General features: G+C 39.9%; 1 protein-coding gene across 1 annotated transcript in view; it reads right to left on the bottom strand.

Annotated features, from left to right (window-relative positions):
- The window catches only part of IGF2R (insulin like growth factor 2 receptor), a 61633-nt gene that overhangs the window by 12206 nt on the left and 24084 nt on the right, over positions 1 to 25343 (bottom strand). The window contains exons 12-36 of the mRNA XM_075036070.1: positions 25044 to 25184; positions 24528 to 24674; positions 23479 to 23610; positions 22921 to 23068; positions 21540 to 21717; positions 20840 to 20955; positions 20253 to 20415; positions 18510 to 18689; positions 17379 to 17480; positions 16579 to 16680; positions 15752 to 15926; positions 14248 to 14415; positions 13525 to 13668; positions 12646 to 12824; positions 12196 to 12283; positions 10514 to 10720; positions 9411 to 9541; positions 8605 to 8702; positions 7596 to 7732; positions 6774 to 6964; positions 5989 to 6115; positions 5485 to 5607; positions 4197 to 4459; positions 1773 to 1985; positions 689 to 838 (exon numbers count right to left, since the gene is read on the bottom strand). Coding sequence (XP_074892171.1) covers positions 689 to 838; positions 1773 to 1985; positions 4197 to 4459; positions 5485 to 5607; positions 5989 to 6115; positions 6774 to 6964; positions 7596 to 7732; positions 8605 to 8702; positions 9411 to 9541; positions 10514 to 10720; positions 12196 to 12283; positions 12646 to 12824; positions 13525 to 13668; positions 14248 to 14415; positions 15752 to 15926; positions 16579 to 16680; positions 17379 to 17480; positions 18510 to 18689; positions 20253 to 20415; positions 20840 to 20955; positions 21540 to 21717; positions 22921 to 23068; positions 23479 to 23610; positions 24528 to 24674; positions 25044 to 25184 — 3803 coding nt within the window. The remainder of the gene's footprint in view (positions 1 to 688; positions 839 to 1772; positions 1986 to 4196; positions 4460 to 5484; positions 5608 to 5988; positions 6116 to 6773; positions 6965 to 7595; positions 7733 to 8604; positions 8703 to 9410; positions 9542 to 10513; positions 10721 to 12195; positions 12284 to 12645; positions 12825 to 13524; positions 13669 to 14247; positions 14416 to 15751; positions 15927 to 16578; positions 16681 to 17378; positions 17481 to 18509; positions 18690 to 20252; positions 20416 to 20839; positions 20956 to 21539; positions 21718 to 22920; positions 23069 to 23478; positions 23611 to 24527; positions 24675 to 25043; positions 25185 to 25343) is intronic.

Genomic DNA, 25343 nt, shown 5'->3' with positions numbered 1-25343 from the left:
TATTTTAAATAAAAATATGAGTATGGCCTGTGTAATATTCAGAGCTGCCTAGAGTTTCAGCTCATGCCCCATGTTGATGGAAAAAGGTTCCACTGAGCATCTTCAACAAGCTCTAGTTTGTCAAACATCATACCTAAGTGTTTCTCTACAGTTTGTTAAAGCATCCAAAAAATTCAAGAAGTGTTAGATTCACACCACCATACAACCTCAATTTAGTGTTCAGGTGTCAACACAAAATAAAAACATAGGTATCTAAATGCAAATTTTTAAAGCTGTGTATGATTATGGAAAGGGTTACAACACAGGGGAAACATTTCACTGTAATAGCTTTACAAACAATTACACTGGTTCTTGTGTTAGCTTGTGGTACAAGTACAAGCTTCTGGACCTAGACAAGGTGCAATACAGCATGAAGTTTAATGCCAGCAATAAGTTATCGCTACATTACTTCAGTGGAATCTGATCCTTGAAACCATCAGAACCTGCTGCTCTCAAGCTTAAAGTTCATGCACTCTATGAAATTTTACCTGGTTAAGAATACAAATATTAAGTATATTCCTTGTTTAAACAAGTCCATCCTTACAAGCTAGAAACAAATCCTTGATTTAGTTTTAAACAAAGCTAACACTGGTTACTATCCACTTCTCATTGCATTCCAATATCAACATAAGTTTAATAGATGTCTTACCAGACTAGTTCCTTGGCTGCAGTGAAATACAATAAGAGAAGTATAGTTCAATTTGTTGTTTATCTGACAAGGAGTAGTGCTGTTGTAAGTGATGTAAACTTCATTTACTGCCTCATTTAACATGGGAGGTTCAGTAACACGACCAATATCCTACATAAGCAAAAATATGTATTAAGAGACATACGGGACACACCTAGATTTCAGATCACCCCAGAGATTCAGATTCATCTGTTTGGTTTACATGGGAACTCAACTATTGCACTTTTGAAAACTGCATTCTATACTCAAAGAATAGTTGTTATATTTCAATCCTAACAAAACACAAGTTGAGCAGCTCAAAACACTCTTTGATTAAGCTTGACAAAAGCCAGAGAGGTTCTGGTAAGAACTATCTGTAAGAGCTATCTTAAAGGTAGCTTATTCTTTAAATCATTGTGCCAAAATACCAACACATCACTTAAAAATAGCATAGTATTAACAATGGTGTGAGGTCCCTAGATCAACATGTAAGATCATGGAAAACAATCTCAACTTTTTATGTTCATCTTCTACAGCTCACAGACAAGACCTCAAAAGGTAAGAACCTCCAACTCTCAAGGTAACACAGACAAGTTAAGCAACATCCTGTCACAGGCTTGCTATTCATGCAGCTGTCAAGTTCTTACATGAAAGTACTAAATGCATTTTGGAGCATGCTAGGACATGTCCTGCTTCATATTGTAACAGGCTATCATGCGACCAAGCATGCTATTTCTGTGCCACAGAATGGCAGACTAAGGCATTCTGCTTATCAGTCTCCGTATTTGGCACACAGCCAAAAAATTCTCTGTAGTAATTTTTCATATATTTGTCATGGTATGGAATCTTCTGACACCCAAATAAATCACTGGGGTTCAGTGTAGGAAAATACTTCTTTGCAGGGAAAAAGGGATGAAAGGGAGTTTTGCAGGGTAGATTTTAGTTTTGTATTCCATTTCTTTAACCCATTGTCAAGCCTCTGGTGCAAACCAAGTCTCTAGGCAGGGATACTGTTTTAAACTAGCAGGGAAAAGCATGTTTCATTGATTCCAGGCATAGTACTTACTATTGGCGATTCATTAACAGGAACCATGCAAACAGCTGCTCCAGGTGGGCAATTGACATCTTTGATAGGATTGAGAGGCTCACAAATGTTGATGTAGAAGTCTGGAGAAACATCTGTTATATCTTCATCCACAAATGCCTCGTAATACCCAGTGCGATGGATCAGAGGAGACAGGTCGATAACGGAACTGCCGTTCAATACTGAGCACTTCACCTACAAGAAAGTACATTTTATTGCTTTTACTCTTTTATTACTTGCTTTGATTTATTGACAAACATCATGTCCTTTGTAGGACCAGAAGTGTGGCTGCATTTAAATGTTTCAAATTTAAGTAAAGTGGCATTTGTTAAGCACCTAAAAGCTGCATATGAAAAACCTCAATCATTTAAACATTCTTATGGAATAGAATCCATATCAGAACAATACCAAGACGTAAAGCTCTGGCATGCATACTCCAGCATACATAATCAATGTGTCTTCAGAAGATCAGTAGATCCTACAGTCCTTTCCTCTCCCCATCTCGCACAGATCATTCAACCAACTCCGATAAACAAGCTTGGTTATAACAATGTAAAGTTATTGTATTGCAAGTTGATGGCTTGAGCACTGTGTTTCCTCAGAACTTAATTTCATGCATTCTTAAAGCACATAAGCTTACTGACAGCCTACCTGGAATCTGGGAAGTCTATTGTTTAGATATTAGATAAGGAGCAACTAACAAAATTACCATTTAATTTCAGGACAAATAATCGTCACTGCTACCTAGCTATCACCACACTGAAATAGCAAGGGTCACGGTGGATACCCTGTGAAAAGTGACCAGAAATGCACAAATGAGGCTAGAAAACCATGTTTTTAGGCACTGTCGATTTGTATTGCAGTATGGTACATACGACTAAAGAAGAAGCCAGAGCTATGTGTAGCAGAAATCTTAGAAAAGAAAGAGGGGACACGTGACAGTTTCTGTCAGGGGAAAGGAAAACTGGAAAATGTTTTTTTCTAAATGGAAGCGAAAGCTATGGTAGTATTGAGACAGTGACGAGGAGGAAAAACAACTTGTCACAGAGAATGATGCTCACACTAGAAGTAATCAAGGCAGCGAAAAGAATGATTAGGCAGATTCACAAAAGGTAATGTTCAGGTGTTAAGAAAAGATGTGAAGTCACCCTATAGCTCATTTAGCTTTCTATTCCTATTGCTGGCTGTTACTCTGTGCACCCACTACTGGTCACAATTTAACTAGCTAAAATTGACTGAAGTCAGACTAGCTCAAAGTATTGTCTGGAACACCAGTTCATCTAGAGTTGACCAAATCACATTATTACAGTATGTGTTATACAGCAGAGGCAGATCCTAAATTCATGCTATCAGTTTTTGCACTGAGCAAACTGATCATACACTTGCCTGGCCTCTAGTCACTTGCTTAGAAACAAAGACTATCCCCATGCACAGAGATGCTGCTGTCCTGAATTCAACCTAAGCTCTGTTGGCCTGTTGTGTTGGAGGATCTTCACCATCAATTCCCAAGATGATGACTTATGGCTTCCGTTTGAGCTGTACAGAAAAGCAGCCAAGTAGGTACCACAGAGGGGTTATTCTGAGGTGTTAAAGTTTTAACTTGGCTCTCAATGCGGACCAGAAGTTTGCCAAGTATTTTTCATCACTGCTGAAAAAGTCAGTAAGAAAAGTATTTGAGGACTTCTATATGAACTTGGGTTCTGTACTACAGGAAGACACCCTTCCCTCAAGGAATTTAAAACATACACTACTACTATGCCTAACACCCTGTGCTGGTTTTGGCTGGGCTAGAGTTAATTTTCTTCATAGTGGCTAGTATTGGGCTATGTTTTGGATTTGTGCTGAAATCAGTGTTGGTAACACAGAGATGTTTTCATTCCTGCTGAGCAGTGCTCACACAGAGCCAAGGGCTTTTCTGCTTCTCACCCCACCCCACCAGCGAGGAGGCTGGGAGGGCACAAGGAGTTGGGAGGGGACACAGACAGGACAGCTGACCCCAACTGACCCAAGGGATAGTCCAGACCATATGGCATCATGCTGAGTGTATAAAGCTGGGGGAAGAAGAAGGAAGGGGGGACATTCAGAGTGACAGCGTTTGTCTTCCCAAGTCATCATTATGCATGATGGAGCCCTGCTCTCCTGGAGATGTCTGAACACCTGCCTGCCCATGGGAAGTGGTGAAGTAATTCCTTGTTCTGCTTTGCTTGTGTGCGACATTTGCTTTACCTATTAAATTGTCTTTATCTCAGCCCACGAGTTTTCTCACTTTTCTGATTCTCTCCCCCATCCCACTGCAAGGGGAGTGAGCAAGCAGCTCAGTGGGGCTGAGCTGCCAGCTGGGGTTAAACCACAACATCCCCCCTGAAATTTAGTCCCACAAGTGTTTTCTGTAGAAGTAATTCTTACCTCTTCCTCACAAGCCAAGGAAGTATGCCAAGAGAAGTAACTAGTGCATGTCTGCTCGTCAAAAGACAGAAAAACAGGCCAGCTGTCATCTCCAGCATCAGACTTGCATACAAAGCTAAAATAACTTTTATGTTTCAGTTCAGGGTCTGCAGGGCAAGGATCTCCATCTTCATAGACAAGCTTTAATACTTGATCTTCATAAGTTAAAGTTTTACTCAGTTTTCCAGCATTAATTGGTTTTGGACCACCAGTGATGCAGACAGCTAAAGTAAAAAAGAAAAATTAACAAACCAGATCAAGTCTGATGTAATTGCCCTTCAGAATTGTGCTTTACAACATGAACAGCAGGAAACTTAAGATTTTAGTCTCACTTTAATTTTCCTATGAAAGATAGGCTTTTTCACACCATCCAGAGTTGCCATTAAACTGAGCTGAACTGCAGTGAAACAAAGACCAAATATTGTCTTTAACACTTCATTAACCAGCAGAATGTACTGCATCTATACACATTTAAACAATCACAAAGCACAGTGTTTGGTTACCACTTCTCTGAAAACCAAGAGATTAACACAAAATGTCAGCCAGATTATATATAATTTCATTAAGATGCCTCTTAAGTACCAAATCAATCCAGTATTTTCTTCTAACTACACAAAAATAATTTTTAATTCACAAGCAACACTCCTATTTTAGTATTTAAGATGCTTAAGTATCATCTCATATTCAGTTTGACAGAAGAGCTAGCAATTCAGCCTGATGGTAAGCAGCTTAAAATACAAGGTAACTTCTACTGATGTTTCAGAAGCATCCAAAACAGAACAGAAAGCTAGAAAGAGGATTGGCAAGGGTTTGAAGTGCAGACCAAAGGCTCAGTGCAGATGCATTACAGCAATACCTCACCACAGACCAATTTTTGTGCTCAGCTCACTCTTGCTGGAAGCTTGCAACTTCTTCCTTTTCACAACAGTCAAGAGGTGAAGTAGAAGTATCTACACTCCTGCCCTCATGTCCAAAAGAATACCCACCCATTCGGACCCAGAGGGATTGGACTGCAAGTGAGCCCATGTAAGTTTAGGAATGGAGTTTGATAGGAATACGTCACTTCATTTCCTAGAACAGTTTTAGGATCTTTTCCCAGCCAATTCAGTCACACAGCTGTGCTCTTCACTCTTTCCACATTTGCAGTAAAACCTGCCCCTCGCGTTTTATTGTAAACTTGAGCATAAGTTATTTCCTTTGGGTATTCTGTAGTCCACAATTACAGTATCAGAGGGGATAAAATGCTTACCAGCTCCATTAGCACATGAACTTTTAGCTTCAGCGCAAACATTCAACTCAATTTTTCTGTTGTGTGAATCACTAATGGTATAGCCAGACTCTCGCTTTAGCGACGTCAAATCAAAGAGGTGGCCTGTAGGCAGATCAGGGAATAATTTAATTTTTTTTCAGATTCAAAATCAAGACATTTCTTTCTACTAAAAGCTTTCAGTAACTTAATGTAGTAGGAAGGTCAACCAGCCTCTACTTGCCTGCTAGCTTAGAAAGGCAAACAGTTACTAATTCATATTAATAATTAGAGGTAAAACTAGTTGCAGAACTATACACTGTTTATGTTCCAAGGGACATTGCAGTAGCTTACAAGATATTTCTACCCACCAATAAGCTTGTTAGTCACTATCCAGAGGATGCGTCAGACTGCCCTTTACTAATGAAGTCCCTCAAGAACACAAAGACAGTAGTGCCACTTCCAGCAGCCTCTTCCACATACAAAATCCTGAGGCCTCATCCTTACCTGTTGCAGGATTGGTTACCCGGCAGTCATTTTGCACATTGCTTTTAAGAGGACACGCAGCAGCAGTGAACCATAAGAAGGTATATTCACAATCTTCAATGGCCGTTATAAGTTCTGGCTTTGATTCCTGAACATGAAACAGTGGAGAGAGCGACATCTCTACAGAGTGATACTGTAAGGTTTCATGCCACAGGGTTATCTCTGAAGCCTGTAGTTTAGCTCAATTTGAGTGCCAGTTCTAGGACTTAACAGACCATCATGGCCCAATGAATAAACCCAAGGACAGAGTATTTAATTGTGACTATTTTGAATACACAACAGTACAGAATCATTATCGGGAGCAGTAAAACTGATGAGAGCTAAAGGCAGCCTAGCTGGGCAACAGAAAATCCAGAAGGTGAGGGTAAGACATCTCACCAATAGAAGAGTACTTGTGGCAAGGCATACAGATGTGCAAGAGTTAAGAACTACACAGCCAATAGCATTATTTCCTACTTGAGAGACTTCCCAACCTGCAATACATTCACCTTCAAGACACAAACAGACAATTTGAAGCTATTACAGATGACAAAATCTGTGCTAGCAGAGTGTACAAAAAGATCACTTAAAAACTGCTCAGCATCTAAAGTTCAAGTACTTATAAGCCAGTCTGCTTACAAGACTGGCTTCCATCCAACTACAGACGATTAGGGAACAGATAAGAACTGCCCACCATACTCCCTTCACCTACAGTGGTATGAACAACTCATGAAAACATAAAACCCCACCAGAAGGGGCTCACTTACAATTTTGCTCTCATCACACTTGAGGCGCAATATTGTTGTTTTCTTGCGAATTTTATCTGGACACTGCTCCCCATTAATATATTTCAGAATAGAAATACCGTTTTCCCACCGGGGACCATCAGCCACTTCCCCAAGACTTGTACATTTTGCACCCTCCATGAGGGAGGCAGCAGCATCAGAAGGACAGGCACCTACACAGGTGAACAAAAACTGCGTTATTACTCCAAGTGTTATTACGGCTTACTTGCCTAGAACAAAACTCCACTACTCTACTTTCAGGTATGTCATGGCTGATCTCTCTCGAAGCCACTGTCCAAACTATACTCATTGGGGTGGTTTTTCCCCCAAAAATCACAGGTAGCAGCAATCACCTCACTTCACTCAAGGTCATGCAGAGTAAGTGCCAGCTACTACTGGGGAAGCAGACTACTTACTACACAGAGTGAAAGGCTAGAGTCTGTGACCTCGTCTTCCACAAAACATGGAGTCAGTCAGAAGATGCCATAGAGAAAATTCTGAAGTTAACATCTTGCACCAAAAGATTACTTTAATCTTTAAGAGCTATAGGAGACTTTGGATAACGATGGAAGAGCTAGAGTGCTGAAGTTACTAAGAGAAGATAAGAGCTTCTAGTGAATCTCATCTGCCAAGGAAATGACAATAAGGCCCACAATCTACCTTTCCCTCTGGTGCTGAAATTACACCACTGTCTCCACATACTTTGCTTTGTGACTTTTTTCACTCTGAACAACAGCCAGCATTACTGGCCTACCACTCGCCTCCCCTAGCTACAGTGAGAATATGTTTTTATTTTGCTCTTACGTGCAGCACCATATGGTACCAACGGCTTGCAGACATTAATATAGTATTTCTGTGCAGAAGCAGACAGAGCAATTGCCTCCCAATTCTCTCTATGCCGGGTCAGAGATGAAAAGTCATAGAAGTTTCCTTCATCATCCCTGTAAGAAAGACAAAGGATTCAAGTTAAGAGGCATTTAAAAAAAAATAAAAATCAAGTTATTCTAAGTTACAATTCTTAAGTTACTACAATAACTTTTAACCTAATAACTCTATAAGCAGAGTATCATGCTGGAAAAGAAATCTGCACCAGACTCATCACTCCCTACAAACCTCAAATTCAGTACAGAGATATATCCCTGCACCAGCCATCCCCGCAGTAACTGTCCACATGCACACTGCCCTCAGCCAATGCAAGACTAATTCTAACTTTTCATTGAAGAATGCAGGCTTTCAGTGCATGGCAAGCACAAATGCACAGTTACTTACAGTGGATCGTTTTTACCTTAGGGTAGAAACTTATCATGATGCCAGATGTTAAAACTCTGGGCCAATTACTAGCCACATCTGACCCCACTTATCAAATTTTAATCAGCTAATACTCAGTTGTGACAGAAATAGATTACATTTTTCCTGGAACATTGTTTGGTGGAAGTTCCAAACAGACAGCAGTTGTATTTTTGCTTAAATTAGCTGTAGTTAAATAATAACTAGACACTTGTAACAATCTAACATACTCAGAGTTCAATCATCAATAACTGCGTACCCAATGGTTCACTTTGATACTAAGCTTATTCCCCAGAAGAGGCTCAAAGGAAGTATTTTTCTTTGGTGAAATTAGTGAAATTAGTTTTAGGAAGTACAAATTGCAAAAGTTACTTAAAATACACTGCAGCATTGAATGCCACATTGGCTAGTAACTGATTAAGTCAAAACACAATAGCTAAAGTGGCAGTATTGCACTGAGTTGCAGTAAGGCTGTATTTGTTTCTGTCATCATACAGCTCCATTTCAAGTTTGAGGAAACACTTACTTGTAGGAGCACTCAGTAGATTTAACGGGTGGGCAAGCATACTGAGTATGCCATTCAAACATGTAGGTGCAATCTGGAGTCTCCTTCAAAAATACAGGCTGAAAGAACAAAATACAAAAGGGAACTTATTTTCTCATCTAGACACACCAAAGCTACCAAAACATCTCAGTCTTGCTTCAAGAAGATCCAGGAACCTGTTATTTACATATTATCTCAGAACCACACTATGCCTCTGAAAAGCATGGCTTCTCCCAAACCTGAGTTTATCCACTTGCACACTTCTGATAAAATGGCAGCCATTAGGCGCTTCTGCCTCTTCCATGAAATAAAGGGAAGAGCAAAATTAACTCTAGGCACCATTGTTTAAAAACAGGAAGGAAAGCACAAGTGCAGAGAGAGATACTAAAAGCAAGTAACCAGCTTGTTTTGGTGTGACCATGTAATACCTGCTTTCCTGCAGATTCATTCTCCTACCTTTTATTTCTTACAAAGAAACTGCCATTATTTCTGGGAGAACATCCCTTCCCAACATCTCCAAAAGCTTTGCTCATGGCAGGCATCCCTTAAAAGGAACAACATGCCCTGACTTTCCTGGGCATGACAAAGGTACCTTCCTTAAATAGGAAACCCAAAACATTCCTCATTTTTTTATTACCTCACAGGACCTTTCAATCTCCTGCCTAATCTATAAATGATTAGGCAGTCCTTGAAGGAAGCTAGTTCATGTTCTTCACCTTACTGTCCCACACATTAAGTGGGCAATTCTGGGAGACAGTACGTCAGGAAGCATATGTTTTGAAACTAACCTCAGATGTAGTCTTGTCACAATAGAACAATATAGCAGTTGATCTTTCGTATATTTTATGACATTTTTCTCCATTGGTGTAATTAATCATTATTAAACCATTTTTGAAAGTCAGTTTTTCTGTAAGCAAGCCTAGAAGCAAAGAGTTGAGAAAAGTAAGCACCTAGTCCAGTGAATACACGACTGCAGTAATGCCTCTGGCAACTGGGTTACATAGACAGCAATAACATGCACAATAAAGTACTGATAGAAAGACCTCAACCTTCCTCTAAAACTTGTGACCTAGTTATTGAATGAGTACTACTCCAGTACAGTAAGGTTGAGCTCATTCCTAATTGTGTGTCAAGATAACTAAATACATGACATTTTATTTGCACATCAAACAAAAGAGGTAGGGTGCTTTATCTCATAAGATGTACAAGATTAGCAAGAACCCCTCTTGTATCACTGTCCTGGTTTCAGCTGGGATAGAGTTAACTGTCTTCCTAGTAGCTGGTACAGTGCTATGTTTTGAGTTCAGTATGAGAAGAACGTTGATAACACTGATGTTTTCAGTTGTTGCTAAGTAGTCTTTAGTCTAAAGTCAGGGATTTTTCAGTTTCTGATGCCCAGCCAGCAAGAAAGCTGGAGGGGCACAAAAAGTTGGCACAGGACACAGCCAGGGCAGCTGACCCAAACTGGCGAACGGGGTATTCCAGACCATGGGACGTCCCATCTAGTATAGGAACTGGGGGAGTGGGGGTGGGGGGATCGACTCTAGGGGACTAACTGGGTGTCAGTCGGTGGGTGGTGAGCAATTACATTGTGCATCACTTGCATATTCCAATCCTATTATTATTACTATTGTCATTTTATTAGTGTTACTATTATCATTATTAGTTTCTTCTTTTCTGTTCCATTAAATTGTTCTTATCTCAGCCCACAAGTTTTACTTCTTTTCCCAATTTTCTCTCCCATCCCACTGGGGGAGGGGGGGAAGTGAGTGAGCGGCTGCATGGTGCTAAGTTGCTGGCTGGGGTTAAACCACGACAATCACACAGTAGCTTCAATTACACCCTGGTTAATCTTCCCATTCTCTAAGTTCCTTCCAATCAAGTGCTATACCTGCTACTTTTCTGAAAGTATTGTCCGTCTTCTTTACTTGGCATGATGACACAGTGTGAGCCTCTGGTTTGCAAGGTTCTGTTATTTCTCCACAAACTCTGAAGTAGTAGTCATATTCATCTGTACTCACTTTTATGTCTTTATTGGAAAGTGGCTTCAGGTTATAAACATGACCATACCTCGGATCTTTCACCTGGCAATCCTCTCCTTCAAAGAAAAGTTCAGAATTTAAAATACAATTTAATATCTATGACCCATGCCAAATACACTTAGGACAATTAAGGCTTACTGGCACAAGTAAGGCCACAAAAATGAGTACCTGGCACTTTAGTGTAGTGACACGGAAGGACCATTTTAGTCCAGCTAAGCAGGTCATTTCAGGAAGTCACCAATATCTAGAACTATGAGACTAAGCTACAAATGGAACATTTCTTTTATAACTGCCACTAAAGCAAGATGCAAAGTCACACCGTGGTTGAAAGACTACCTCAAAGTGGCCTCACAGGTTCTTCCTTCAGCCACGCTGAAGGTTAAGTACAGAACCAGAGACACCAAGTCCAGCACTTGCTTAATTATCTGGAAAGAACAGTGAGGTTACAAGGCCGAAGCAAAAGTTGTCCTAGATGTCAGTCTTGCATCTTCTTTTAACAGCTATAAAATTTGCCAACTTAGGAAATAATTGACCACAGGAAATATTAGCTACAGCTTACGCATCTACCAAGATGTATACAAAAAAGGTTTGGGAAAATTCTACTTTCATGAGTCTAATCAGCTGATATACATCAGTAACTTTAAAACTGAGGACTTGATCAGCAGCAAAGTGACCCTTTGCTCAATATTTTGAAACTTTTAAAAAAAAAATCAGATTGCATCATATGATTATTACACTCACCTCAATCATCCAACAAGTTGGTACCAAGTTCAAGACAAGACATCAGTTTCCCTCCCTTCAAAACCACAACTCTTGTCACCAGCATCCTGCAAAGTAATTGCGGGCTACAGAGCAGTAGCTTGTAAGCATTCCTCTTGTGCCGCATGAGAACACTGGCAGTTTGAATAATGTCTAGGACTGTTGCAATACAATCCTTTACGGGAAGTCTGGATGTTTTATAAGGCATTATCTACAAGTTACAAAACAAAGCCTGCAAGGGCGGAGAAGAGACCTGCACATTCAACTTCCCATCTAAGAGACAACCGAGTGTCAGAACTAGAACGTGTGGCTCCTTCTTGCATGTCCTGGAGTCAACTGTAAATTCTGATACTCGCCAGCTGGACTCTCCCCCATTGTCAAGGGTCAAGTTTACAGTACAGTTTCCAGTCTTTAATGGGGGACAGGGAATGACTTGCCAGGCATAGGATCAACCACATTCTCATGAAAACTGATGCTTTAAGATTTACAAGACACTAGCAAGTCTGCCAGTGATTTAACAAGGTAGTACTATTATTTGTCCGAGACAGCATTATTACTTTATTTTCTTTCCCTAGATAGGGAAGTACCACCTGTCATCCTAAATTGTACTTTTAATGTTAGATATGACTCTTAATTGGCTTAAAGCTCAGAAAAGTCAACCCTCCACAAGCCAGAAAGATTCACAGGGCATGAAACAAACACAGCTTCACTAAGTATTTACTTCTTGTACAGATATGTTTTGATATTTTAAAGTTCAAATAACTACACTTACCTTCTGCTTTGTGAATAGGACACGCTGCCAACGTTCTCCAAACAAATATAAACTCACAGTCACCCTCTTGCTCAAACACCGGCGATCCCTACAGAAAAGAGCCATATGAAAGAGCCTTACTAATGATTACACTGCAAGTCTCAAAATGTACATGCAGAATCCTTTTGTATTGCAGTTGCACAGTCTATGATCTCTATTATCAAATTTCAGTACTCATTTTCAGCAAAGAGCTGCTTTTGGTGGCTCACAGGATTCCACGATAGAGTTCACTGTTGTGTTCTATGGGCTCAGGAGAGCAGTTATAAGGAGAGAAAAGGGAAAAACCTGTATACAAGACATTACTTTTTAGAACCAGCCTCTCCGTTCCAATAGGAATTAACGTTGTCTAATTTGTTATAGTAAGTCCAAGCTCCAAAATCCTCATTAATAGCAACTGGCACAGAAAATTACCATTGTTTGATCGCACTGGAAGATTATACGTGTAGAATAACGTTGCTTATCTTTGCATGTGTCACCATTCAAGTAAATAATGCTTAATGACCCATCAGTAGCAGCCTGTGGGTTTATCTGAATGACTCCAAGGTTCTTGCTTGTATCAGTGTATTTCACACAAGATCCTATGGCACCACCTACAGGGAAAAGAAAAAGCCTGTATTTTAGATCAAAGCTTTAACAACTAGAGTTAACTTTATTGTAAAATAACATAATGGAGTGGCTTTAAAAGAGTTTTAAGCATTAAAGCAGACTGTCTCAAACTCCCAAAGCAGAACGCAACAGAAGTGTTTTCATAAATACAGTTAGAGACATTGTGTGCCTAAAGCCTTTGAGGAATAGAATAAGTTACTGTCCTGCATTCACCAACATCTTTAAAACTTCACTAGTTTATCTGCTCCCACAGACTGACAGAAGACTACAGCAACAGGTTAAATAAATCAAACTGGCTAAAGGTGCAATAAGACATGGCATAAGTTTCTCATTTTAGCCTCATTCAGTTAAGAGGCTTCAACAACATTTAACTTTCGCTGCTTCTTTAAAAAAAAAATTAAAAAAAAATATCAAGGATACTGGCAAATACTGCCTTCAGTGTGTTTTTCCCAAATGCATTCCCACACATCTCAATGCAAGAGTCCTGATGAGCATTGAGACTGCTCTCAGCTTGAGAAAGTCTGTTTATTATACCCTTGACATACCTCACCCAGGTCTATGCAAGTTCAGCGACTGAATGGGCAGGATTCATGAAATCCTACTAAAATAACCAGGGATGTCATTCTGCGTACATGATCTCGCATCAGAAGTCACAAATTAAGAAATGCTTGTCACTTGGCTTACCAGGGCATCCAGGCACATAGGGCAAAGGCTTGCAGACATTCAAGAAAAATGTGCGCTTCTTTGCTTCTTTTGAAGTGTCTATAGCAACCCATGGTTCACCCTCTTTGCTCAAGTCACTTAAGTCATACTCATTACCAGCAGCATCTGAAAGATATGCAGTACATACAGTAAGCTGAAAGATGACCTATTAGATACTTGCAGCAGTATTGGGTTTGAAATGATACAAGTTTCACTGATGAATACACATAATTCAAAGTAATTTTCAGAATCACATTAGATATCCACTGAGAGAAGGGACTGTTTCCACAAAAAAATGTCACTACACCAAAGGTACAAGAGTTCCCTCGACAGTTACTTCTCACACGTAACTACTCCACAATTCACAGGTGCATTTTTCCAGAGGCCAACACTAAATTAGCCCATTTTCTTCAGAGTTGGGATGAAGCAGCACCCAGTCATGATAAGGATTAAAGATTCAAAGTAATTATCAGCTCTCTTGTGTATACCACTATGTTCCCCATTAGCTTCTTGCCTGTCTTCCTAAATTAAGCCTGCTTCAAACAACTTACCTCCTCTCCCTCTCCACAACTTCTGTGAAGACTTCAAGTCTTACAAATGTCTTCACAACAGGTATTCTTAAGGCCCTTCTCCACAGAATTTTGCTGTTCAGTTAATCCTTCCAACATTTGTTGGACAGAGCCCACCCAAATTCCAGGTACTTACCTGTAACCTGGCAGTCTACAGGAGCAGGAGCACAGGCCAGAGCTGTGTGAAACTCAAAGAAAGTGTCATGGATGTTCAGCACACTGTTTATCTCTTCACGCACAAACTTAAGCTCTCCAGGATATGAATCATTACAAACGAAAGTCACCGTGAATGTGTCTGATGTTCCTGTAAAACAAACACTTATCTGCTGCTGGTTCACTCAGGAATATTTGAATTTAAGTTCAAGCTAATACTTGACTTTAAAATTTTCTAACAGTTTCTTATTGCTAACTGCTTCAAGGAAAACACTAACTTCATGGTTTTTTTAACTGTAAATACACAAGCCTTCTTTAGAGACCTGTGCTAAATTGCCTAACAGCTGCAACTGTCTCTCCAAATGGGAGACCAGAATGCCTTGACACTTCTCAAGAGCAGAATTACCTTCACTGAACTGTGCTTCCTAGGTCTTTTGACACGATACATCTGAAGAAACAGAAGACTTATAAAACATGAAGTCTGCTGTACCAGCAACCTCTAATTACATCACACAAAGTTTTAGGGTCAGGTGTTTTGTTTGTTTGTAGGAAGTTCAGTGTAATGACTGCAGAACACATAATACTGATACTATTTATGCAGCATATGTTCAGTTCTGTTTAGTCCTCCCTTCCACAGCCCACAGGAAATGGTAGAATTATAGTATTCGCCATCAATGTATCCTAGTGTTATCAAAATGGTAGAAGTTCTCAAAGCAAAATATATGAGAGCTCAATGACTTGTTTCCCATTGTGTATTAGGTACGAAAACATCACAACTGGGAAAATAAGACATATCACCATAGCAATTTGTACAGAGGACTAAGATTCAGAAGCATCTGAGGCTCCCGAATCAAAAATCCTGTTTTCCTAAAAACCTTTTGTTGTTAAGGTGTCATATGCCTTTCTACAAAAACTCAGTTTCAGTACAGTTGGAGTATATGTAAAATCCAAGTTAGATACACATTTTTCATCAGTCTTATCTGTGAAACAGACTTAAATTAATGAAGTAGGTGTACATGAGGTACTAGAGCACATTTATTCAAGAAATTCAATTTAAGAGAGTATAAGCTTACTGAAAAATGACCTTTCAGATATGAAACAACTTTAGAGAGCATTATTCATGAAACTGAAGCTTAAATCAAGGACTTAACTTAGAAATTCATTTGGCTTGTTTTCCCAATTTGACTATCAATTTCTCCATGCGAGGAGCAGTATTTTTTAGCTACTCAGTAAGAAAAAAAAATCCTGTACTGTATTTGTTCTGCTTCCAGGAGTTTTGAAATGCACATGTATTACTGAAAACTGAGCCATTACCATTCTGCACGATTTGATTTCTTCCTAAAATTTTCATATGAACTAGCTTGTTTAAGTGACTAACACCAAGCCCAGTAGGTTTTAGTACATGAACAAAGGGAGGAATGGAGACCATTCACAGAAAGTTTGTAGAATACCAGCATCCATCTCCACTGTGTATTTCCTGAACTCACCTGACTGCACATGAAGAGGACCTCTGTAGGTAAGAGTCAGAAACCCTTCACCAGACAGATACAGGGTTTTGTCTAATTCCACCAGCCTCACCGATGTCAGATTTTCTGCTTCACATCCAGCAGCTATTTTGCCATTGATTTTACCACAATCTGGCATGGGTCCACAAATGTTTAGCTAGAAGTTTTGAAAAACATGTGGGTATACACAGTATTAACTGCATCAGAAAAATTATGTCCATATAGCCATTTCTACATCAGTAGAACTCACTTGTCATGTACTTCAAACAGCATGAAATGTCTGTCATTTCTAGACTGCAAGACAACCAACTATACTAATACTGGAACAATATCTTCAATCTTCAGCTTCAAGGTCCACAAGTTCTCCCCACTAGCAGTACAGGATGTGGTTTAGCAAGTTTATTCGTAGACTAAAAAACACTATGGTAGTATCTGTGGACAGCCTAGGACTACTGATACATGCAGATCACATTAAGAACACTGACAGCGACAGATTAATCCCCTTCTAGGCTTCCACTGTCCATTTCTTCTGCACCAGCAGATAAACTGGTATTACGTCCATAACTGGAAACCCTGCATAGCCTCGAAAGTGTGGCTACCTTATGTTTGCTAAGAACCAGAAAGTTTGATGCTTTTAAGACCATCTGAGATGAATCAAGTTATCTTTCATTTCTCCCCTCAAGCACAGTACTTTCCCGCCAACTCAAATTTCCTAAGAGGACTGAGTTAAAATTCCACTTGCTTACTAAGACTGGAAAAATGCAACAGCAGCAACCATAAGCAACAGATAGTACAGTCAGAATCCTTACCAAGAACTTCCTCCCAATGCCAGTAGTCATATAGCCTTTTCCAGAAGCTAATGGCTGCAGATTAAACAGAAAGCCAGTGTTTGGATCTCGCACAGAGCAGGACTGAAAAAAAAAAATTACGACAGCATTATTTTCTCCTTCTGCGTTTCTTCTGTTTAAGTTTTGGCTCCCTAAACAAGTTAGAGGTAAAGGAATGATTTACACGTATTCCTAGCCTGCAACTTAGTTTGGACAACCAGAATACAGCTCTGGCAGTAGCAACACTTCATTCAATTCTTTTGCACAGTTGTCCATTGACGTCAGCCACATACCAACATATCAAAGTGCAGTTTAACAGATGACATTTATCAGGTCAGCTAAGAGCAAGGAAATTTTAAGTGAGGGTTGTTTTCACACTAATGTGTTTATGTTGAGACCTGTAAAGTAGAAGCAACTGAGTAGCTCAGTGTAAAAAAAAAAAATCCACCCTCATTTGATGATCTGTACACAAACAGGGACAATATATATCCTTACATATAAACTCAGTTTTACTAGCAACCTTGTAAGGGAATGAAACATTCAGTGTCACAGCAAGTATGTTGTTCTCAAGAGAGAGCACTTGAATACTTTGGTCAGAAGTTACGCATTTCAGGAACACTTCAAGAAAGCAATAAGATATCACAAGACTCCATTATGATCAACTTCAGACTTCACTGTAGTTAGTTTTCTTCAAGAGTCATTTAAACACAGCAACAAGGAGTGCTAGGAAAAAAAAATAGTATGTTGAGAGTATGAATACAATTATCACCCCCCCTTCTCACCTGAGAATCATCTTTTGTCTCCTTGATTGGACAAGCAGCCTCAGTTTCCCATAAGAACGTGGCCACACATTCCTGAATAGCTATAAACCGTGGGCTGCTACTCTGGAAACAGATTGCAGAGAGAAGACCAGAGTAAGTGTAATAGCCAACACTTTCTCACACTTGAGACTCCACTTTATGAGAAACTGTCACGTTCTTCTAAGAGACTTCACTACAAATGCACACAATTCCCACCCGCTTCCCTCTCCCCTATTTATTTTGAAGGTCACCACTGAAAACTTTGTCTAGCTAAACACTTAGCATGTCATTAAGCTTTAGCAAAGAACTGAATCAGACATCCAAAAATTCAGATTAAATTCAATAATGAATCTAGACATGCATAATCAGACCTTGCCTCAGTCTAAGCTTTGAGGAGTTTTGGGGTATAATGCACAGTCCACTATAACAAAAAAGTGAAAAAATCAAAGAACACGGAACTCTGTTAGCTGAGGTAACAAGGTAACAGGAGTATTAATTATACACACTTAATTTCAGTGTTTTCAGGCAAAAGCAAAGCAGTTCATAACTGCTCCAAGTCACAGATTTTCACCATACCTCTTGGGTTGAAGATCAAATGAGTGAGTGGAGTAAGACCTGCAGATTCACAAACCAGCAAGAACAAGTCTTGGCAAGCTTCAGTCTAACAATCCCCTCTGTCTAAACTTCAGTATGTGGAGTTGTATCAGCAAAAGCTTTATAGATTTAAGAACTCATCTAGAATCAACAAGCAACAGAGGATGCAGAACCTAAGCTTGAAGATGCACTTTACAATATTCTTCTTCTTAAGGGGGTCTGCAATGTTTGCATATACAACTCCTCAGTCTTAAGTCCCCATGTATTTTTCATGCTGATTAGACTAGTCTGAAATATCACTGTCCACTGAGGCTGTTGGTTTTTAACTATTTCTTGCTTATGATAAAATACCCAGTCTAAGACACACGCTTCTTTAGCATCTAAGTCAGCTTTGTAAGTCCTCAAGAAGTCTCCCTTGTCATGAATCTCCTATACACTACACATCTTCATGTAGCTTCAAGTTATATGATGGAAAACCTACTATGACAAAGCAACAACTGAAAGATCATTTGTCCTTACAAGAGTGCCCCTGGAACAGATGAAGTGGATGGTGGTGGTATAAGTAGTTTTCTTTCCATCAGCATCAATGCACACAGAGCCATTTGCATAGGTTAGAATAATGCGTCCAGGTCTTTCAACTACTAGTTCTTTGCTGGCAACACCAAGATTACTAATAGAGGTGACTTCAGAGTAAGAAACCTAGAAATAAAGAAAAGCATGTCAGCATTTCTAAACTCAAGTGAGCAGTTACAGATACAGTCAAAAAGAAGAAAATACCTACCACAATAATCTTGTGTACAGAAGGTTATCTTGAGAGTTTTGAAGATAACAAAGGTGTAGAGATCCCCTTACATATCTTCCCCATTATGCGCTTAAGTTTCACATATTTAACACACAAGCTCCACAAGCAGGCATGGTTTGGTTTTTTTGTTGTTTTTATTTTTAGTACAATAAGGTGCCTGTAGTGCCTGACAACAGCCATCCTTATCTCACCAGCTACTCATCTTAGGAATTTAGGGAGGCCTATGCCTCACATGCAGTAAGTAGGATTTAATTTGTACAGCTCTTTAAAAGACAGTGTGTGGAAGCCTCCAGGCATTCTTAGAATTGACGTCAGGGATCTGCCATACTTAGCAAAGCCTAAAAAGCACTAGCAGAAACTGAGCATTAGAACAACAGTAGGTACTGCTACTACCAAGGTCCAAATTAGTCTTCACTTCTGCAACATAACTGGTGTTTCCTATTTTTAAGAAACTATTTTAAGTTAGCAACAACAACAACAAAACAGAAGAATACACCTCCAAAGCAGCTCTGTCCACAGGACTTCTGGGGGTTTTTTGCCCGCCCCCCCCCCCCCGCTTTTTTTTTTAAACAACTCTGCATTTAGGTTGATACAGTGTGCTCACTTTTTACTCCAGTGTCTTCAGCAAGAAGTAATGAAGCCCTAATATGTCTCCACATGTAAAATAGTCTTACACAACAAGGACTAACGCAAGCACAGGGAACTAATAATATTGAGCTCAAGTGCCATGATGGTGACGTACAGATTCAGTCATTCAGGCAACCTCTTCACCAGTATGGAGAGAAGGTGTTCTCTCCATTTTACAGAAGGAATTGGGACAGATTGGTGAGCCTCTAGTTCAACATTCCCTACAGCTTTGAGTAGCACTGAAGCCAGGCCTGGGGCAAAGCGTCCATCCAGCCTGTCAGCACAAACAGTCCCATGATAAATTGCTACACTTCAGGGAAGTACAGAAGTAGAAGCCCATAACCACCACTGCCTTTTTTTTTTTTTTCCTGGCTTGGCAACTCCTGCCTAATCTACTCCTCAAAGTCAAAGAGAGCTCAGAGAGGGGTGACAAAGAATCTTTAAATGCCTTTCTCCCACAGTTCAATCTAAAACAAGTCAGAAGCAAGACAGAATATCCAGGACAGCAACCTGTTCCTAAAGCAATGCTAGCAGTCTCGGAGACCACGGCAGTTTACACAGAAGGATGCAGTTTGTCCGCCTCTGCAACACAGGACAAAAGAATCATGCATGTCAAACGTGACATTGATACATTTGTAAAAATTAAAGCTTTGGTCTTTGAAGAGGTGGACAGGAGGTCTACGATTCTGCAGTGATTATGCCAACATTACGGATACACAGAATACAACTGTATTTTGCACAAAGAAGCCAGAAGTCATGTACTTATCTTGCATACCCCTTAATCTCACTCACTTGGCAAACCAGCTCTGAGCTGGGAAGGAAAGCCCACTCACATGATCATGCCGATATTCCATCTGACAGACAGATGCTCGCCGGTCACATCCTGGGACAGCAATCAGTGGTCGACAGACGTTTATGTAGTACTTCTTCCGCTCACTTGGTCTTGAGTTATCCATGGCATACCAGTTTTCACCTCTCTTCTCAGATTTTGCTAAGCTGAGCAGGAAGAGAAAGTTCTATACTAAGAATACACATTCTTCATAGATTCTCTCTAGCTTTCTCTGTCAGTCTCAAGAAACAGAGCAACTGTAAGGCATTCCAGAATAACTTCTTCCCCTCATTTTTAAGTGTTAGAGTTAAAAAGAGTACTCCCAAGAAGTAAAGCACAGTTGACAGTAATAAGTTTTTATTAAGTGAAACCATCCCCAAAAGTCAACTTACTTCTTAGGAGACAAGTCAACATACTAGAGGGAAATGCTAAATGCTGTCTTCATTTCAAGGTACTTGCAGTTAAGATTGTCACAATAGATGAAGTTTCTAGTGCTGTCTACACAGGAAACCAGCTTCATCCAGTACTAAGCTATCAGCCAGAATACTAAACCAGAATAGCCAAGTCATGTTGTATATGTTACTTTCCCACCTTGATAAGTCGTATTGGTCCATGGTGTTGGGATCAGTCACAACACATTCCAGTGGCATTTCAGGACAAGCGTGTTCAGTGTACCACCTGAAGTTGTAGGTATAGTTATCTTCTATCTAAAAAACAGCAAAATAAGTCAGTGAGGCTTTCCACACAGAATACTTCATGACTCACAGCTACTCCTTTTTTTGTTAAGCTTGTTATTTTCCCTTGGTTTTGGGATATACCTTCTCAGGTTGATTTGTGTAGGTCTGTTTTGTTGTAGATCTTGTCATTTACTGTGTCACCAAAAATACTCTTTTCAAAAATAACACAACCAGAGCAACCAGAGCAATATAACTGCTGTCTGCTGTGTTACAGGACACACAGTCCTGCCACTTCTTACTTCTCAGCCAGTTTTGGCTTTATCAGATAGAAATACAAGATGATCAAAAGCACTAGTAATTACATGGCCCTGAGACTAGAGAAGAACGAAGTAAGAACCTGGATCCAGGTGAACAGCTTACTGTTCAGTGGTCAAGACAAACTTTATGGCTGCAGCAAGAGGCAGATATACCAAGAGAAATAACTATTTCTCTTAGTCTGCTTTATAGATACTGGATATTTCCATCTGTCAATCTCTGCTTGCACTGGCCTATCAGCAATTATTGTCAGGATTTTGGGATGGAGGCCCTTCCCTTCTTCATATAGAACTTCTTACCTGATATTCAGGCTGACCTATTCCAGCCTGCCGATCACACAGAAAAGTTATAAGGGTAGATCTCTGTGTTTTCTTCTCATCATTGTATGCTGTACCATTTTTGTAGGTCAACTGAATCAGACCATCATAATAGGAAAGTTTGGAACTAGGCAGTCCAAGACTCCAAAACTGATCCTTACTAGAAAAGAAAAAGTGGGCTTTGAGACTGAAAAGAATGCAAAATTAATTCTCTCTTTAAGAGAAGTCTTACAAGTAGTAAGCACACAGGTAAGTTTATAGAAGACACCATAATAAGACAAAAGAACTAAATAAGGTTGACTAGACATAAGTGAGCTAGATGAATAGAATTCTGCAAAAGGAGACTTAAAACATGAGCAGGTGTCCTCCTTTGAAAAAGAACAGAAGTTGTACCTTGCTTAGATAGCTAGAAAACTTTAACACTACCTTCTCTAGAAGTGTGACAGAAATATCCAGTTCCTTTACTCCAGACTAGAAGTCGAACTGCAGACACCCTAATGCTGGGCTCAAACTGGTTCCATGCAAATACACACGGACAGTGAAGACCTAGCACTGCACAACAGCAAGTCTTCTCACTCAGGGAAGAAAACTGCCTTCACATGCTCCTAGCTTTGGTTTAGGAAGGATTCTTTACTCTGACTTAACACTGGCTCTACCAGATCTAGCCTGACCATCTTCCCTTAAAGAATGTTTTTAGTGTCTGCAGTGAAGTCTCCTTGGCTGGAGACTAACTCAGATAAAGCCAACTCAAGTACAGCCGCATGTCTTTGCAGTGTACCACATCTCTGGCAACAGGCCAGCCTGGAACCTGAAGCATACAGATACTAATCTCAGACATAGCTTGCAGAAGCTAACAGCAATGATGCTGTCAGAGCAGCAGTACACACTGGGACTGTGCCTGCACAGCACTTTTAGTGATGGAAATACAGTGCAACACTCAAGCTCTAGGCTCCACCTCTGCATAAGGCAGCCGCTACTCATCCTGAGCACAGCAGTTCTTCCTTAAGCCAGCTCTTGGAATCCAGCTGACCCTGAATCCAAAATGTGGGTTGGCTTAATACAGCTGCAGCAGTTAATCTGTCCCTATGTTACAGTCCCTATGGGAAACATAAGGGGGAGCAATGGACACACTCATTCAATCTCAAAAGCTAGCTGTAAACAAGATTACAGGTGTGTGCACTTTGCTTGAAAGAGCTGGCAGCATAATTACTGCACTACCAAACAATATTTTAAATGCACATCACCAATCTATTACAGGCAGCACAGCAATTATTTTAATGAGAATTGTTTGCTGTTACACGCAGACAACACACCATGCAACAAGAGATCTTTTATTACAGACAACAGAACTAGAGTTACTCACCTTTGTGTTACTTGGCATGCTGCTGATTTTGTGTGACACAACTCATCCGGCACACTGCCACAGATGTTTATGTAAAACAAGTATTCAGTAGTATTAACTATATAGTGCCCATTTTTCTTGGCCAGAGGTGATAAATCAAAAGAGAAGCCTAATTGGGAAATAATAAGCTTGATCAGTTTAATTTTTTCCTGTCACCTCTCACAGGTTTTGATTCTACCAGTCACACAGCTAGTTCACTTCCCCCCAAATAAGTCTCCTTCCACATAATTATTGTTCAGAAGCAATATGGACATACTAAAAGCATGTTTTCTTATACAGAGATCTTTACTACAGTAAAATACACATTACATCTATTTTCCTCCACACACACTAGGGGAGTAATAAGCTTGTGCTGTTCTGATCTTCCATACGCACGTGCTTAAAACTACTGTGCTCTAATGTTGCGCGTGCTTAGACTTAGGCTAAACTCACTTTGTTCTTGCGCATCAAAAGGACTCAGTGTTGCGACACAAGTTCTACCCCTCGCAACCTTTCAATTTGCTGAGCATAAATACATACCTGCCTGAGGATCAGAGACTTGACAGTTATCTCCTTCAGTTTTAGACAGGACACACGCAGCAGCAGTATACCAATCAAATGCATATGAACATACACCCTCAGACATCAAGATTGGAGCACTTTCTAGATCACCTGGTATCACAAGAGCAATGTGTTACACATACAGACAGTCAGGCTGCCAAAAGAAATAGGAATTTAAGCCTAGGAACACTAACTCCTCTCCAACAGCAGACCAAGATTAACTGTTGAAGTATCTCTCCTCTGAAAGTGAGGACTAAGTAGAACCAAAAATTCCTTGCACAAATTCTTTGCATCTTCTTCCCCAGAATTAAAGTTTAGCCCAGAAGTAAAGATACACTGCTCAGTCTGTTCCTCAGTATTACCGCACTCTTTGGGGGGAAAAAAAAAATTTTTGTTTTGATACAAAAACCTGGTGTTTTGCTACAACAGCTTTATTAGGAAGGAGTGCATAACCTGATCCTAACAGCCAGCACACTTGGAGGATTCAGCTTCCTCAGGCTGAGGTAGAGGAATACAGGTTTTCTATTACCCTGGGAGATGGTTAAATTAGTGGGCTATTATACGGAGATAAACAACATTAACAACTTCTGCAAATGCTTCTGCTTTTTGTAAATTGCAAGCAGTTTTGACAAAACATACTTATTGGAAGAGAAGGTTAAAGTATCTGATCTCAGTTCAGAACCAGTCTTTCCCATCAAGACAATCTAGGGAAATAAAGTACTTTGTATAGCTTCCAGGTATTTGTGGAGCTTTAAACACTTAAACATACTTTCATCATGTTTAAGAGAGGCTTAGTTCCAGAGACTTACTCAAGGGTCTTTAAAGAGTACTTGTATGAAAGGTGAAGACAGCTAAATACCTGCAGTTACATTGTTATCATCCTAGTAAACAAACAGCAATGCTTCAGCTTGTGCATAGAAGGAAATAAAAGACAAAGGCACATGCCAATATTTAGCACTCATGCCTGGGCACATTAAATGACCTCCAGTTTTTAACTGGATCAGAGAACAGGGTGTGGATATTCTCACCTGGTCTGCACACTAGAGTGATGACAGTTTTGATTTTTTTGTTAACACCACAGCTGTCTCCATTTGAATAAGTAAGTTGAATATTTTCTCCAACCTTTTTAGGAGAAGATACAAATGTTCCAAGATTCTTACTGTTGTTTTGTTTATCTGTAAAGACAGTAAACACATCACTTTTGTTTCTCCGGAAACAAATGAATTTTACACTATTAAGATAATATTAACTAGCCAAATGGAAAGTCTTAAGAAAGCAGATCATTAGGACTTTGTTTTTACCTCACCAAAACCATGCTACAAAGCCTGAAGTTCTTTAGTTAGAAAAGGCTACTTGCATCATTTCTCCTAGGGTCTTTGGGAGCACAAGAGAAACGTGCTCCTAACTTCAAGTAACTGAAGGCACTCAGGGCAGCCAACTCCATTTGCAGAGGAAGTGCCAAGCCTTCAGAGCCTTAAAAAAACCCAAACAAACAAAAACACACACACAAAAAACCAACCATCAAAAAAACCCCAAACACTCACCTACAGAGCAAACAGCAGCACCATCTGGGCAGCTGGAAGCTCCTCCTCTCTTCCACACTTTATGGCAGACGTTGATATAATAATGCTTCCTCCCTACCTCCGAAAAGCTACTGTCCACAGCTTCCCAGTTCTGGGCTAACTCTGAAATACAAGGGATTGTTAAGAACAAGTCATCTGGCTTAATTGTTCTAGCCCGTCCATGCCAAAATGCCTTTTATCACAAAAAAGGATCCATGTTTAAAACCACTTAAGATGACAGCAACCATGGCAGTCACAGATACAGCCACTTTCATAAGGCAC

The sequence above is a fragment of the Buteo buteo genome, chromosome 9, assembly GCF_964188355.1.
Source record: "Buteo buteo chromosome 9, bButBut1.hap1.1, whole genome shotgun sequence".
NCBI lineage: Eukaryota > Metazoa > Chordata > Aves > Accipitriformes > Accipitridae > Buteo > Buteo buteo.
Note: the sequence above shows the minus strand (reverse complement) of the source record. Positions and strands in the feature narration are given on the sequence as shown.